Source organism: Lepidochelys kempii, chromosome 7 (assembly GCF_965140265.1).
Source record: "Lepidochelys kempii isolate rLepKem1 chromosome 7, rLepKem1.hap2, whole genome shotgun sequence".
Lineage (NCBI taxonomy): Eukaryota > Metazoa > Chordata > Testudines > Cheloniidae > Lepidochelys > Lepidochelys kempii.
The window spans coordinates 45,427,896-45,446,172 of NC_133262.1; the positions used below are offsets into that span (position 1 = coordinate 45,427,896).

An 18,277-nucleotide genomic window follows, 5' to 3' on the forward strand; every position below is an offset into this window, starting at 1 on the left:
GTCATCTTCACCTTCATTTTCCTGTTTGTTCATAATCTGGAAAAGAAAAACAAGCTTTCCTGATTTTTCAGGTCCCAAACGATTTCTCAATTTGGAATGAATTAGTCCAAAGGAAGAAAATATTCTTTCTACACCAGCAGAAGAAGCTACTGCTGTTAAAAGTGAGATTATCCCTTCAACAGTCTCTGAATCCACGTGCTTACATGACTTCCATCAGTTCACTAGTGTGACTTTATTTAAAACATCATCAGCAAACATATATTTCTTAAATGGTTCTTATTCCCAAACTGGGTCTCTTTTACGGCCTGCTACCATTATACGTTTTCCCTTCTAATGAGAGGATGGTATGGTAGATCTCAAATCAATGAAGGCTATACTCAGAAAGACCTCAAGACTTCTGGAATATGCTGTTCAAACAGTTTCACTTTTGTTTCTACTGCCTGTCCCTCCTTTCTCACATTTATCTCCAGACGTCTTCTCCTTGTCCAGATCTGTTCCTCTCCCAACAATCTTCTATTCATTGAATTTTTTGAAACTTTGCACTTTTAGAGAGAGGTAAGGGATTGACTCTGTGTACACAAATTTGCAGAGGGACAAAGGGGTTCAGGTCTGTTATTTCTCACCTCTCTATATTTATTTATTTAAAAACATTTTTGTTGTTAACAAGGATGTTATCTCTGGAGACACAAATCCACAGTTTGAGACCTGCAAAACTAAGGTCTCTGTTGGTATCTTCTAGACTGGGTAGATAGGAAGATTAACCTAAATAATCTATAGGGAAGCCCCAGAAACTCCAAAAAATTGGGTCCCTAATCCATGAACTATTGGAACTCATTTATAAAACTTTTCTTAAACATTACATGAATATATTGTCTCATACTATAGAATTAGATTGTATAGTCCCTATTCCATGATGAGATATCTTTGAGCTATAATGAATATTAATTAAAACTATCTTTAGATCGTTTTTTTCCTCAAAAAGCATTTTATCAAAAAATCTGATTTTTAAATTTTTTTTTTAAATCATTGATTTTTATCCACCCTGGTCACAAATTTAATTAACTCACTATTTTTTTAATGAACATCAGCAGCATGGAAGTATGTCCTTTGGAATGGTGGCTGAAGCATGAAGGGGCACATGAATGTTTAGCATATCTAGCACGTAAATACCTTGCAATGCCGGTTACAAAAGTGCTATGCGAATGCCTGTTCTCACTTTCAGGTGAGATTGTAAATAAGAAGCAGGCAGGAGTATCTCCTCTAAATGTAAACAAACTTGTTAGTCTTAGCGATTGGCTGAACAAGAAGTAGGACTGAGTGGACTTGTAAGCTCTAAAGTTGTACATTGCTTTGTTTTTGAGTGCAGTTATGTAAGAAAAAAATCTACATTTGTAAGTTACACTTTCACAATAGAGATTGCATTACAGTACTTGTATGAGGTGAATTTAAAAATACTATTTCTTTTATTATTTTTACAGTGCAAATATTTGTAATAAAAAATAATATAAAGTGAGCACTGTACACTTTGTATTCAGTGTTGTAATAGAAATCAATATATTTGAAAATGTAGAAAGACATCCAAAATATTTAATACATTTCAATTGGTATTCTATTGTTCAAGTGTGATTAATCGTGATTAATTTTTTTAATCGCAGTTAATTTTTTTGAGTTAATTGCATGAGTTAACTGTGATTAATTGACAGCCCTAATAATTAGTTATTTAAGGTATAAAAAGATACTGGTTTGAATGTGAACATTGATGACACAAGGTATAATGGTGGCTTGAGTGTTTGTTGACATGTTATTGAAGACTCAGGATATGATGATAGCACTGCCCTCATCTGAACATGACAGATTATTTAGACACAAAATGTGTCAGATTCACTATTTACTGTCACGCTACAGGACTGAAGACGTTGCAATTGTAACTCACCCTAACGCGAAGTGGCTCTTTGTCCTCCTCTGTGGGCTAGAGTACAGATAATGGTTTGAGCATGTTCCTTTCTTTGAGCTGGTTCTTTATCTTAAGCACCTACAGAGTCATGGTTTTAGATCCAGAGGTACTAATTTCAGCCCCCACAGATGCATGTAGGTTACTTAAATTTCCGGGGAGAAGGAGAAGGTGTAGGAGAAGGTTTCCTGGCCAGGGTGAGTGTGCAACTTATACTAACGTTAACAACGAGGAGCCCTGGAAGTACCCCAAGGACTCCTTGTTGTTTTTGCTGATACAGACTAATACGGCTACCCCCTGAAACCTTATACTAACATTTGGCTTTTTCACCCCTCTAATGGCTTGACAATATGTAACATTGCTCCTAGTTGGGTCATCTGTGGAAGAAAGCACTGTGGACCTCTGCATGCACTGCTACTGTTTGAAATGAAGGACAGAGGCCATTAGTTTAAAGGCAGGAACAGACTCAGGAATCTTAATATGTGGTGTAGCCACTTGAGGAGAATCAACATGTGGATTATAGTGGAGAAAAGTTCAGGGCATTCTAGAGTAACTGTTATATCTTATTATGTTTGATCCCATTTTGTGCTTCATGTGTTAAACTCTGACAATACCTTGGAAACACATTTGCTAATGTCTTTCACTGCAGAGTGTCGGCGGTGGGAGGCAGAGCCTCCTCTGTAAGAGTTGCATGTGGGGAAGAGTTCTTCCTCCAACCCCTGTCTCTACAGGCAGATTGACTAGCTTCATTAAGCTCACAGGTGATCCAAAGGAAGGATGCTAGCAGAAGTTACATTTATATTCTGTTTGTGTCAGTTAGGGCATTTACAAATATAAGTATTATACTTAATCCACACAAATAGCTGCAGAAGCTGAAGATGATGTTATATCATTCTGGGAATTTTCTTCTTCTTTGGAGTGCTGATGTCAAAATTGGAAAATTCAGAGGTGGAGAGGTATGTTTTTTGTGCTGGCAGAGATTGGGGGTGGGGTGGGGAGGAGGAGGGATCCAGATGGAGAGTGAATGTTGTAGGCATACCTGCTACTGCAGCTATTCTTGGCTGTATCCACATAGAGTCCATTCCCCTGTTCATAGAATCATAGAAACATAGAATATCAGGGTTGGAAGGGACCTCAGGATGTCATCTAGTCCAACCCCCTGCTCAAAGCAGGACTAATCCCCAACTAAATCATCCCAGCCAGGCCTTTGTCAAGCCTGACCTTAAAAATCTCTAAGGAAGGAGATTCCACCACCTCCCTAGGTAACGCATTCCAGTGTTTCACCACGCTCCTAGTGAAAAAGTTTTTCCTAATATCCAACTTAAATCTCCCCCAACTGCAACTTCAGACCATTACTCCTTGTTCTGTCATCAGCTACCACTGAGAACAGTCTACATCCATCCTCTTTGGAACCCCCTTTCAGGTAGTTGAAAGCAGCTATCAACCCCCCCCTCATTCTTCTCTTCCGCAGACTAAACAATCCCAGTTCCCTCAGTGTCTCCTCATAAGTCATGTGTTCCAGTCCCCTAATCATTTTTGTTGCCCTCCGCTGGACTCTTCCCAATTTTTCCACATCCTTCTTGTAGTGTGGGGCCCAAAACTGGACACAGTACTCCAGATGAGGCCTCACCAATGTCGAATAGAGGGGAACGATCACGTCCCTCGATCTGCTGGCAGTGCCCCTACATATACATCCCAAAATGCCATTGGCCTTCTTGACAACAAGAGCACACTGTTGACTCATATCCAACATCTCGTCCACTGTCACCCCAGGTCCTTTTCTGCAGAACTGCTGCCTAGCCATTCGGTCCCTATTCTGTAGCAGTGCATGGGATTCTTCCGTCCTAAGTGCAGGACTCTGCACTTCTCCTTGTTGAACCTCATCAGATTTCTTTTGGCTCAATCCTCTAATTTGTCTAGGTCCCTCTGTATCATATCCCTATCCTCCAGCATATCTACCTCTCCTCCCAGTTTAGTGTCCTCTGCAAATTTGCTGAGGGTGCAGTCTACGCCATCCTCCAGATCATTAATGAAGATATTGAACAAAACCGGCCCGAGGACCGACCCTTGGGGCACTCCACTTGATACCGGCTGCCAACTAGACATTGAGCCATTGGTCGCTACCCGTTGAGCCCGACAATCTAGCCAACTTTCTATCCACCTTATAGTCCATTCATCCAGCCCATACTTCTTTAACTTGCTGGCAAGAATACTGTGGGAGACAGTATCAAAAGCTTTGCTAAAGTCAAGGAACAACACATCCACAGCTTTCCCCTCATCCACAGAACCAGTTATCTCGTCATAGAAGGCAATTAGATTAGTCAGGCATGACTTGCCCTTGTTGAATCCATGCTGACTGTTCCTGATCACTTTCCTCTCCTCTAAGTGCTTCAGAATTGATTCCTTGAGGACCTGCTGCATGATTTTTCCGGGGACCGAGGTGAGGCTGACTGGCCTGTAGTTCCCAGGATCATCCTCCTTCCCTTTTTTAAAGATGGGCACTTCATTAGCTTTTTTCCAGTCATCCGGGACTTCCCCCGATCGCCATGAGTTTTCAAAGATGGCCAATGGCTCTGCAGTCACATCCGCCAACTCCTTTAGCACTCTCGGATGCAGCGCATCCGGCCCCATGGACTTGTGCTCATCCAGCTTTTCTAAATAGTCCCGAACCACTTCTTTCTCCAGAGAGGGCTGGTCACCTCCTCCCCATGCTGTGCTGCCCAGTGCAGTAGTCTGGGAGCTGACCTTGTTCGTGAAGACAGAGGCAAAAAAAGTATTGAGTACATTAGCTTTTTCCACATCCTCTGTCACTAGGTTGCCTCCCTCATTCAGTAAGGAGCCCACACTTTCCTTGACTTTCTTCTTGTTACTCTTAACATCTGCTAGCTGCACGTCCAGTGTGATTTGGCCTTCCTGATTTCACTTCTGCATGCCTGAGCAATATTTTTATACTCCTCCCCAGTCATTTGTCCAATCTTCCACTTCTTGTAAGCTTGTTTTTTGTGTTTAAGATCAGCAAGGATTTCACTGTTAAGCCAAGCTGGTCTTTCTACACATCAGGATGGTTTGTCCCTGTAACCTCAATAAGGATTCTTTAAAATAAAGCCATCTCTCCTGGACTCCTTTCCCCCTCATGTTATTCTCCCAGGGGATCCTGCCCATCAGTTCCCTGAGGGAGTCAAAGTCTGCTTTTCTGAAGTCCAGGGTCCGTATTGTGCTGCTCTCATTTTTTTCCCTGTGTCAGGGAATTTTAATTAATCAATTAATTAATTTACTGTTATTTCAACCAGTCTTGTCAAATAATCCTTTATCGAGTTCTATCATGAAACCAGTTCAGCTTCTTGCTCCCACTACTTCTACTTGGAAGGCCGCTGTAAAACATCGTTCCTCTGAGGGTTAGAAACATTTTTCTAATTTCCAGCCTAAGTTTACTCATGGCCAGTTTATACCCATTTCGTTCTTGTCCAAACATTGTCCTTTAGCTTAAATAGCTCTTCTCCCTCCTTGGCGTTTACCCCCCAAAGTATTTATAAAGACCTGTCATACTCCTCTCCTCTCCCCCTCGTATTCATTTTGCTAGACTAAACAAACAAAGCTCTTTTAGTCTTCCCTCATAAGATAAGCTCTTCAGTCTCCTGATCAACCTAGTAAGCCCTTTTCTGCACCTGTTCCAGTTTGAATTAATCTTTCTTAGAGGTTGGTGACCAGAATTTTACACTGTATTCCAAATAAGGTCTTATCAGTGCCTTGTACAATGGTATTACTGTACTTCTCTATCTCTACTGGAAATGCTTTTCCTGATGCATCCTAGGATGGCATGTGCCTTTTCATAGCTATACCATATAGGTGTAATAGTCAATCACAGGATGACTATAGGCCACCAAAGCGTCTCTCTTTCTCTGTTATTTCCAGCTGACGAGCCCTCAGTTTATAGAAGAAATTCTTATTAGTTCCGAAGTGCATGACCTTGCACTTTGTGTTTTTAAATTTCATCCCATTTCTGTTACTACAGTCCTTAAGGTCATCCAGCTCTTCCTGTATGATGATCTGTGTTGATAATGCCTCCTAACTTGGGTCATCAGCAAATTTTATACATTTTTGTGTCAAGGTCATCCAATGAAAATATTTTTATAAGATTAGTCCCAAAATTGACCAGGGGAGTTCAAGAATAACTTGCAATTGTTTTTCTAATCCACATTTTCTCCATCCTAACTCGTAATTTCCTATGTGGCACTGTATCAAATGCTTTACTGAGGGACATCTAAATTAGATTTATTGCATTTCTCTGGCCTACAAATTATTTTAATCCTAACTGAAAACAACAACCAAACTTTATGGTGTGGCTAGCTGACATATATAATTATTTCAGTGTGAAAATGGTGCATCCAGATATAAGTTACCATAGCAGTTCATTGGTTGTTCAGCATTCTCTCAGAACTCTGGAACATAAGAGTTAATTAATTTCAGGAGCTGCAATACAGCATTCTGATAGGAATGAGTTTAGGCCCAGAACTCAGGCTGGACAAAGAGGTTCTGAAAATTTCAAAAGTGTAATTAGTGAACTTCAGATATCCAGACCTATGTTCAAAATCAGATTACAATTTTCTCCATTACTTAGATCAAGTCAGTCACTTCCACTGTGTTTTATTAAGTTGTTGCTAAAAATGCAGCAGTCTCCTTTTCTTAAGGTTATTCTTTGGTAAGCATCATTCTGGATCATTCAAAGCAGTAAGTTTCCTAGCATGGTTAAATAACACCTTGCCATTGAAAAAAGAATAGAATTTTTTCCTCAGATATATTAATGTCTTTTTTTGTAACCCAGCTGGGCACCCATTTGCCAAATAAGGAAATAGGGTTTTAATTTCTGTATTTCAGTCTCCTAGAAAATTATAATGACTGCAACTGATTTCTCCACAGCTGTTCTTTCAGAGACATTACTTGACTTGCCTAGAAACAATTTGCTGAGCCTGACTAGCGTAATGCAAATGTTTTGTTCCTGGATGGAAACAAAGCCAAATGCAATCCATTTTACTCATCTACAATTTGAAGTCTTGTTTTAACAGAAAGGGGAGACATTGATTTGGAACAATTTGCTCTTATTATTAATGAACTCCCCTTAGGCACCTAAGGAGAAAGCTAAATCATTCACCTTAGCACCAAAGGCTAATCTGGATGCAGATGTCTGAGGAAGTCTTTGTGAAATCTGTGTCTGTGAAAAAATATATCTTACCTTCCGTTATGTGTATATGTAATGCCTCTGCACACTCTCTCAAATTCTCAGGCTACTTCAGAATCAAAATCTGATTTGTTACATTATGTATTTAATTAGAAATATAAATACTAACTACATATTATTCTGGAGCTTGTTTATTGTATGCAATATAGGATGGATAATGGATAGGGCGTTGAGACCTGGGAGAACTCGTTTAATATTTTGTTAAGCCGCAGACTTCCTGTGTGACCTTGGGCGAGTCACTTAATCTACCCTGTGATTCAGTAGTTCTTCTATATAAAATGTTAATAATGCTTCTCTACCTCTTGGGTATATTGTGATTAAAATCCATTAGTGATTGTGAGGGGCACAGTTATCACAGTGGTGTAAGTACCTAGATAGATATGTACAAATTATTTCTTTCTGTTTGTTTTGACCTGGGATATTTCCCTGGAGTAGTTCCATTAAATGCACATACTTGTGTGTGATTTTATGAAATAGACTTATATCAAGAGTTTGGAATGAAATTGAAAATAAAAAAAACATATAATACACACATCAAGGTAGAGTATCATTAGAATGGAACATTTTGAAAATTACTTATAATTTTGTGCACGTTATATTTTTAATTGGTGATATCTGAAATCTGTAGACTAAAGATAACATTATAAATCAAATTGCATATTTCTGAAGTTTGAATTTGCTCCTTGACCGATCCAAAGTACTATATCCTACCTTACTTCCTCCTGTACTACTTTTTAGCATGTGTCTGAAATAATTTTCTGACTTAAGTAGAGCATTGCAGATTTGTAGATACTTAATTTCATATAAAATTATATACTATCTGTAGTTTGAAAAATGAGATAGAATTCAATCTTTGAAACATGATATAGACTTGTGAAAGTACTGTATTTTCTTCCAGACTGATGAATGTGATTGTACTGAAGCCCATGTGTATGCATATGTGCAACTTAAAATTCTTCAGTGTCTGTTAAAGGGACCTAATGCCTCAGAGACAAGGCCTTTATATGGCTGAATAAATTTATCATGATTTTCCTTTCAATGAGCTCTGTGTGATAATATCAACTCTGGGTATTCATTACTAATCATATTTTTTATTAGGAAAAAAATCTGTTACAGCCTTTTTCTTTGCTGGGTGGACATAGATCATAGGGCTGGAATGCGACTTTGAGAAGTTATCAAGTCCTGCCCCCTGTGCTGTGGCAGCACCAAGTCAAAGTAGACCATCCCTGACAGGTGTTTGTCCAACTTGTTTTTAAAAGCTTCCAATGATGGGGACTCCATGACCTCCCTTGAAACCCTATTCCGGATCTTAACTACCCTTATAGTTAGAAAGTTGTTGCTAATATCTAACCTAAATCTCTCTTGCTGCAGATTTTTAGTTTGTTTGTTTCCCTGCAAAAAAGTTTGTTTCCCTGCAAGAGTTGAATACACCACAAGCTCCTACAGCAGTGCAAAGAATACAGAAAAGTATTTTAGTAAGTGCTTGCCATGTCATACCCTTAGACTCCAGTTTTGGTTGTTAAATGAAGGAGGAAGAAGGTATTGGTAGACATGAAAAAAGTTTCAGAGTGGTAGCCGCGTTAGTCTGTATCAGGAAAAAGAACAAGGAGTACTTGTAAGGTGCCACAAGTACTCCTCGTTCTTTTGATAAAAAAAGTTGTAATTTTAACGCTGCATGTATTATTGTCTGCGAAACTTTAAATAATTTTATAAATGGTTTTCAATTAACATTGTATAAAGAGTATTGTAGGTTTAAGAAATAGGAAAAGATTCACTTTTCTTTGCATAGGCTAGATTGAAAAAAGCACACTGAGAAAGTCAGTAAAATGTCACTGTAAACTAGAGTTTCTCAGACTTTTGAAAACTGAGCTCCCACTTCAGGAAAATGAAACCAATTAGGATCTCTTCAACCTCTGTTCAACCCCATCATGTGTTAAGGGTCTACTCATCCGTAAATTATATATCTTGTGCACTCCCCCAGATCCAGCTAATCCTTGGCTCATCCCACACTTTGGCAAATGCTGCTACAAAAGTTAACACTTATTTCTTAAAGCAGTGGTCTCCAAACTTTTTGGATCGTGCATCCCCAGGGCCAGCCCTAGGGAAGCAAAAAAAAGGGCTGCCGCCGGCATGCCGCCAAAGACGGAGCGGGGAGAGCTGGGCTGCCGCTGGCATGCTGCCAAAGAATCAAAGGTGCAGGAGCGCTGCTGCAGCCATGCTGGTAGCACTCCTTCTGCGCACCCCTAGGGATGGTCTTGCGCACCCCCTGGGGTGCGTGTGCCCCACTTTGGAGACCACTGTCTTAAAGTAACATGATTGTGAAAGGCAAAGCTTGCAAGATTGAAGATAAATACCAATGAAAGACAGTTCATTACTCAAATCGTCTACTAGGCTGCAATAGTTTAAAATAAGATGTGATCTGATTCATCTGTTGTATTTGGTGTCATAAGAAAATATCTAACTTATGAGTTCATAGTTTCACTTTTATTTCTATGGTTAATATTCAAATGAAGCAGGTTTGTGTGCAGATGCTTAGGTCAAAGCTAATCCCTTTTCAATCAACTGATTGTTTCCTTGAACGATATCTTCCTTTCCATCTCTTTTATTCCCAGTATGGTGAAGAAAAGTCAGCTAGGCTCGAGACAGGACTGTATTAGCAATCTTATGAGCCCTTTTATCAGAGCTTCTAAAGTGTCTGTTTTTGTGAAAAACACAATCCTGGAAATTACTTTTCCTTGGTCAATTTTTACTATGTAGCCTAAACATACCAGAGCTAAAACCACAGCATTGGAATCTTGATTAATTAGAAGAAATCTAGGCAGATGATTACAACTGCAGTAATTTACCTACAGTTTAATTTAAAAAGTACTTTAAACTATCGTTTGTTTGGTGGAGAGAATAATAGATAAAAAATAAAATTGGTGGACGGAGGAGGAGTCAGCACCTGAGTGGATGGATTTAAGCATGAACCTGATGCGCTCATGGCAGCCTACACCATAGAAAAGATGGGCAGGTGCATTTTGTACCAGCTGGAGCGTGTGCATTGTCTTCATGTGCAGCTTCAGATACAGTGATTTACAATAATAAATACTCCTGGGGGAATTCTGCACCACAGCGCAAGTGCAGAATTAATGTCCCCCCAGTTGACTTCTACTCTTTCCCCACAGAATAACTGATTCACGCAACCCTTCAGGGCAGCGGTCCCAAGTGGGTACATCTGGTTTGGGTGTTGGGAGCAGCCGGGGGAGATGTAAATCATTGCCTCAGGGGGCAGGGCTGGGCATCCATGCAAGACTCTGTCCCACTCGCGCATTATCGGGGTGCAGCAGAAGCCGGGGAGGGGCAGGACTGGAGATGCTCCTTTTGTGCACTGGGCTCCAGCTCCTAGATCTGACTGGGTGTGGGGGAGCGGGGATGACACAGGACTTCCTCTTCCCCTGCATGGAGCAGCCAGGGCTAGGTCAGACCCACTCCCAGGAACCTCCTTTGGCTGCAGGAAGTTCTGCAACCCCCCCACTTTCTGCCCCCATTATTCCCCAGCTGTTGGGGGAGGGATCACTGTACGGGGCGCTCCCCCTATCTACCCAACCCCCATGCATCTGAACATCCTGCACACATACACCCCCACTGAACCAGACCCCCTGTACCCAGACCACCCTCCACTGAGCCCCCTGCACCCCGCTGCCGAGCCCCATCCGCTCCATGTCAACTCCCCCTGCTGAGCTCCACCCCACCTTCGCTTGAACCCCACCTAGAGTCACATTTCCCCTGCACTCGGAACCTCCCAATGAGCCCCTGTGCATCCAGATCCCCCTCTTCACTTGGCCCACCACCGAGCTGCCCACACCCAGATTGCCCCACAATGAACCCTCTCACCCCATACCTGAATCCCCCTTCCACACCTGGATGGGGGGGCACGGATGGGCATGCATGTGAGACACTGTCCCTCTTGCTTCCTATCGCAGTATACCTGGTGCAGAGTGGAGGGCCCCGGGATGTTTCTGGGGCAGGCCTCGCTCTTGCGCTGTGTCAGGGTTGGGTGCAGCCTCCCCACCAACCCTGTGTCCCCTGGGCAAACATTGGGGGTGGGAGGGCTGCAGAGTGATCCCCCACCTCCATGCAGCCAGTGGCCTCTGCTTGCCATTGCTGTGCTGGAGCCTGCATTCCTTTTGCCCTCTTAATCTATTGTATTAAAGAATTTCAATTCTTCTCCAGTGCCTGTACAGTGACACGTAAGGACTACACTAGATATTAGCCATGCCTTTCATGAAGGCCCCAGTCTGGCAAAGCACTGATTTTAGGTGCTTTATGCACATAATTAAGGACTGTGCCAGATCATGGCCTAACTTCACTCCTAAGGATGTGCTGCCCTTTAGGGTATGTCTGCACAGCAAAGAAGAACCCGCAGCTGGCTGATGCCAGCCAACTCACGCTCACAGCATATCCCTGCAGCTCCTAGGTGGAGGGGCTAGGGGGCTCCATGCTGCCCACGCCCGCAGGTGCCACCTGTGCAGCTCCCATTGGCTGCGGTTTCCTGCCAATGGAAGCTGTGGAGCCAGCACTTGTGGTGGGAGAAGCGCACGGAGCTCCCCTGGCTGCCCCTCCCCTAGGAGCTGCAGGGTCACGCCTGTTGGAGCTGGGTAGGGAGCCTGCCAACCCTCCATCCCCCAGCACCAGCACTGGTCCCAGGTCGCATGCTGCTGCCCCTCCCCCCCAGTGCCAGCAGGGGTCCTGGGCCATGCGCTGCCACCCATCTTCCCCCCAGCACCTGCAGTGCCCCAACTCAAGTTTTAGTTAGAGGTATATAGTAAAAGTCATGGACAGGTCACGGGCCGTGAATTTTGTTTACTGCCCGTGACCTGTCCATGACTTTTATTAAAAATACCCGTGACTAAAATGTAGCCTTACTTATGAGACCATGTCTAACCCCACAGCAGCCCCACATGGTCTGTTTCCCCATATCTTGACCTGACCCGACAGATGCTGTGAAGAAGGCAGGCTGTTTCTCTTTCCTATCATAGCTGGGGCTGGCAGGAACGGCTGCTGTGTTTTAGCACCACAGCGCCCCTCTGGTGGGCAAAAGATGGAATTGCAGCAACTTTACAGCAGTTGCTATTTTCTGGGGGAAAAAAAATTAAAAATGTGCGTTCAGTGGCACAGAATTCCCCCAGGAGTAAAACTGTGAAACTGGCTTGTGTGTCTTATGTGTAAAATACTTGGCCTATGCAAATAGCAGGGTGAAGCAGGGTATCAAGAGGGAATTGTTAGCTACAGGTTACCCACCATCCCAAACAAGACAAGCTAACAAGTAAATAACCAAGGCCACAAAAACAGATCAGTATGGTTGAAAACAATGAATGGAAGCAATGGGCTGACGGAAGTAAACAGATTAAAGTAAATTTTATCAGGATAAGCAAAAATATATTAGTCTAGGTTATATGCAGTGTAGCTGTCACCATGTCTGTTAGTTCAGGTTTAGTTATTGTGATTTGTGCATGAGAATGCTTTAACTAGAGATTTAGAATACATAGGCACACAGATGAGGTCACTTGATAAGCTGAATCTGCACAGTTTCAAAATGGGATGACAGACAGATAATTAACAATGAGAATGGAGAAGATGAAGGGTTGAACGTAGCAGAGAACAGAGACATGAAAGAGTCACCCTGTTTCCAAGCGAGGTAACATGATCAATTACTTTTCTTGCCATATCTGTTTTTGCATGTATATGTAATTCTTAGGTGATAACAGCATTGTCTTAAAATGTACATAATAAAGGCTAAAAGAAACTGTTTAAGACTAAATTGAGATAGATCTAGTTTTTCATACAACAAAGTGTGTATAAAAAAAACAAAAAACAAACAAACCCAAAAGCCACACAAATATTTCAGCTTTTCAGAGAGCCAGTTTTGTAAAATATTGGAGGAAAAGAAGTTACCTAGAAGGTAAAGCAGAGGTTCTCCAACTGGGGGCAGGGAGGTGCGGAATGTATTCTGGAGGTGAGGGAGTAAGAAGCTTTAGGGGGAAAAAATTACTATGCACATTCAGAGCTGGGAGGCTAGAGAGCGGTGGCTGCTGGCTGGGCACCCAGCTCTGAAGGCAGTGCTGCTGTCAGCAGCAGCAGAGAAGAAAGGGTGGCATGGCAATACTATAACATACCCCCTTTACTTCTCTGCTGTTGTTGGCAGCTGCCCTGCCTTTAGAGCTGGGCTCCTGGTCAGGCACCTCTGCTCTGCCTGCAGCACTGGGTGGCTGGAGAGCGGCAGTTGCTGTCTGGGTACCTGGTGGGGGACGTAAACTACTACAGACACGAAGAAGGGAGTGCGATCAAAGACGTTTGAGAACCATTGCTATAGCATATTGATCGGAGCCTATAACTTAAGAATGTTGTAACTAGTCTCGATAACTTTATTCTGCTTTGGTGCTTAGTATTTTGGTAGTTATCCTCAATAACAGGACCTATTTATAATAATTCCCCTGTGATTGAAAGTGAATCCAGTGGATTGAGAATACTTTAATGTGATTTAAAGGATTTTTGCACTATTGCCCCAGCCAGGCTTTAAGTCACTCTGAGACTCCTCCAGTCCTGGAGCTGTCTGGATGCTTGTACTGTCTGACATAATTTAGAAGAGTGAAGTCTGCTCTAGCCTATAGTGGCTGCCACTAGACCCAAGGAGCAGTTATAATTGCTGGGGTTTGGGGGGAGAAGTCCAACCATGACCCTTTTTTCTTGTCTGTGCACACTGCATAGAGATCTTCAGGAAGCAGGAAGAGGCGCAAATTCTATTGTATGTAGGTTCTTATACTTCCATCATTACTGTAGAATCTGAGCAGTTTCCGTTAGTGCAGTGGTTCCCAAACTTTAACAGCCTGTGAATGCCTTTCACTAAAATGTCAAGTCTTGCGAATCCCCTCCTAAAAATGAATATTTCCAGGGATTTTCTCCTTTACCTGCGTATAAATTATAAAAGCAGTGATCTTGGAAATATAAAATTTGTTTTTGTGATATGCTTATTACACACTATTTATTATTTATCATTACAGTATTTTTATTACATTATGAAAACAGCAACACTCTTCCAAGATCTCACTTTCATAGCTTGTATCACTTTGAATAAACCTGTTATAAGACAAGGCTCCTATATTTCATCAAGGAGTATCAGATGTGAAACAGCATGGAGGTATTTAAAAAGCCAACTCAAAAAGTTCCTCCTACACAAGCATTGAGGTCTTGAGCAGTCCAGGCAAACAACGCACGTTACAACAAAGCTTAAACTTGTTGTTTATAATAATTTTAAAAACAATACTAGCTGCCTATTTAATTTTAAAAACAGCAAAAAATATCCATCTCCCTTTCCATTTCTTATAAGGAGTTTTGAAGTTTAAATCTCCTCAGTGTGATAGATATGCTTGCTTTGATCTGCTTAGCTCTTGGAAGTCCAGGGGCTCCAGGCTGCTGGCCCCATGCTGCTCAGAGTTCCTAGGGATAGCTCTGTCCACCATTAGGGAGTTTTCCCCTGGGAACCCCCTGTAACATTTCGCAAACCCTGAGGGGTTCACGAACCCCAGTTTGGGAACCACTGCATTAGTGCATTAAGCAGTGTGACTAACCTGATCATGTGGTTTGTTCCTCTCTCATCCTCTCCACAGGGGGGAAATTGTGTGGGCAGTGAAGTTTTTGTTTTGCTAGAATTTAGGTTTTAGTTTTTTAAAATATACACAGTGTTACATCTTAGAGAAGGTTGAAGAAGTGCAATTTGCACTTGGAGCAGAATATGGTGATGTTTGATGGTCCATAGTTCTCGTGGGAGTTTGTTCCACAGTATCAGACCAGCCCCTGAGAAAAATATGCCTTCTGCATGGATGGGCTTTATACACAGGACTCTCTACAGTGGCTCTTTGTCATATGAAAATGCCTGTATGAAGTAAAGAAGTGAGAAGCAGCTCAACTGAATAGGAGAATTAGGCCCATAGTCTTGAGTTTAATTTTAAAGGAAAAGATATTTCCTTACTTATGGGCAAACATCTGAAGTTTTAGCCTGAGTACATTATTCCCCACTGGAGGTCACTATTTCAACTCATGGTTTCCCATTATAAATCTCATCTTTGTGTGTAAAATGTATATACAAAATGTGTTTATTGTCCGTGTATATATAAATCATCTTAAAGTTAGTTCTCCAGGAGAAAGTGGGTTTTCTGTTTTCTCCATTTTTTAATAAACAAATCTTTGATGTGTCCATAATGACACTTATAGATACAAAGGTTTTTAAAAGAATGATCATATTTATATGTAATCCTAGTTACTGTTGACATGACCTATTAATGTTAAAAATAAAAAATACAACCCTCCCCCCTTCCAGAAAAAACTCCCAAACAAACAGTAGCCATGCCACTATGGCATTTTAACAAGTATCATGGGTAAGGAAGACTGTTACGCATTTCCAACAAATAATTCCTTTCTTGTTAGATTTGAGGCTCTGAGTGGTGATTTATTTTATTTATATTTTCCTATGTTCATTTTTAAGATAGGACATTTCATAAAGTGATTTTTCTTAATTTAGTTCTACAGTAATTAACCAATAAAAAACCTGGAAGAAAAGACACAACAATTAAAGCTGTCGTCTCTAAATTATTAAAGCTGTATAACCTATTCAATATTTCTAAACAAAAAACATTCTCTAATAGCCTTAAATCATAAGTATCTAAAAATAACAGCTTTCCTATATTAAATTAGCGCCAGACCATGTTTGAACATGAATAGAAATGTTGGAGAAGAGTAATCTTTGCAATCTACCTCCCTTTTTATGTACATTAATGCTCAAGAAGAATAATCCTGATCCAAATAAAATCAGTGCTGTTTCTTGCACTTGGTAAGTTGTATAGATGAAGTAAATCTTGGTGTATATAGCATGAGTTCATCTGGGATCAATTATTAAAAATGATTGAGATCTTCCTCAACCTAGATTTTCCCCCCACCCCCAAAAGTATGGATAATTTTTAAACATAATAGAGTTCAAGGTTGTGGTAAGAGGGGGAAGGATGTACAAGAGGAAGTAATAGCAAAATGGGAAAGATTTTTTTTGAGCAGATATGTAACAGCTCTTTGTGTATAAATAAATTAAGCTAACATGTGAGTCTCCTTTGTTTTAAGAATAAAACAAGACAATATGTAACCTTTATCTTTTGTTTTTTCTAGTGATATGCAGCTTCCGAGGATCTATACCACAAGGCTTAGTCTTGGAACTAGGAGAAACTGTCCAGATCTTGGAAAAATGTGAAGGTTAGTATGATGGATTGGAATGTGGGTGTGTTTCCCAAAGATAAATCTTATTTGCAGTAGAAATAGATAAACAAATTTACAGTTGAGGATTTTAATTAATCATTTTGGGACCATGATGTATCAGATCATCAAAATACTCTGATAAAACCTCATTTGACCCACTTTCCATAGGAAAGACTAGAGCATTACTGGCAGTAATCCGGTCTGATAGGAGGTCAGCGTGTTTAAGTAAACCATCTGTCCAGAAAATGTTCGAACCCTGACTTGATTTGGTTGGGACCAAGACTGAAAAAGAATAGTTTGTTGAAGTTATTGATTTATGTAGGAGAGTGTTTTACAGTTAACCTTCTTTACCTTCTTTTTACCCTTAAAAGTAAATGCCATTTCCAGTACATTACAGCAATAGCAGTTGTTCTCTCTGTTTGAATATATACATATAGGGTCCATTCCTGCTGCTTTTTTACTCCTGGGAATAAACCAGTTGAAGTCAGTGCTGCTAATCACATGTGAAAAGGATTTGTCTCCTATCATACAGAAAAAGCAAGCAACCGTAAATTATTTGTTTGTAATACCATTGAGGCATACTTTTGACAACATAAAACACGAGAGGACATGTTTCACTAAAACCTCTGAGATGGAATTATAGATTCTTAATCCAAAGATGTCTTCAAAAAAATTAATCCAGGTCCCAGATCTATAGTTATGAATCTGAGTTGCAGATCCATGGGCCATTCAGTCTTTTGTTTTCTCTCTAACTTCCATGAATAGGAATGTAATTCGTGAATGTTGCATCACAGCAAAGAACAATTAGGATTTTTTAAAAAAATATAGATTGCAGTGCATTAAAATTTACTCAGTCAGTAGTTTAGCATAGTTTAACAATATAACATTTTAGCCATAGACCACTGAGCATACTACAGTAAATACAAATTTTAAATTGATAACTTCAAAAAAATTAGAATTTTAAAAACACAAATTAAAAACAAAAGATTTAACCTTCCCCCAAATCAATTATACCTTTAAAATCACTACTCCTAAAACATTGTAAGAAAATAAGATTAAAAAAATTAGGAGTACAATATTTCATTTTGGTTAAGTGGCCTCTGTCTCACAAGTTTGTTCTTATGTTATGGCCAACCAGGCAAATAAGATAACAGTCTGTATAACTGAAATGTTTTCAGTGCATAACAAGTATACTGATTTCTGAGCTGATGTGGTAAAAGGCATGTAGGCCAAGAATAGAAATAGCCATTTATTTCTCAGGTGGCAGTATAGATTACAAGACTATAAATAGGTTTCAGAGTAGCAGCCATGTTAGTCTGTATCCGCAAAAAGAAAAGGAGGACTTGTGGCACCTTAGAGACTAACAAATTTATTTGAGCATAAGCTTTTGTGAGCTACAGCTCACTTCATCGGATGCATTCAGTGGAAAATACAGTGGGGAGATTTATATACACAGAGAACATGAAACAATGGGTGTTACCATGTACACTGTAAGGAGAGTGATCAGGTAAGGTGAGCTATTACCAGCAGGAGAGTGGGGGGTAGGGGGAACCTTTTGTAGTGATAATCAAGGTGGGCCATTTCCAGCAGTTGACAAGAATGTCTGAGGAACAGCGGGGGGTGGGGAATAAACATGGGGAAATAGTTTTACTTTGCGTAATGACCCATCCACTCCCAATCTTTATTCAAGCCTCAGTTAATTGTATCCAGTTTGCAAATTAATTCCAATTCAGCAGTCTCTCGTTGGAGTCTGTTTTTGAAGTTTTTTGTTGAAGAATTGCCACGTTTAGGTCTGTAATCGAGTGACC

At 40.7% G+C, this 18,277-nt stretch overlaps 1 protein-coding gene across 12 annotated transcripts in view; it reads left to right on the plus strand.

The window, feature by feature from the left end:
• Window positions 1-18,277, plus strand: part of DOCK3 (dedicator of cytokinesis 3) — a 585,316-nt gene that overhangs the window by 67,607 nt on the left and 499,432 nt on the right. For 11 of the 12 annotated variants that reach the window (XM_073352483.1, XM_073352491.1, XM_073352484.1 and 8 more), the window contains exon 2: window positions 16,383-16,466. The exons of the other annotated variant lie outside the window; for it this stretch is intronic. In XM_073352483.1, coding sequence (XP_073208584.1) covers window positions 16,383-16,466 — 84 coding nt within the window. The remainder of the gene's footprint in view (window positions 1-16,382; window positions 16,467-18,277) is intronic. 12 annotated transcript variants of the gene reach the window in all.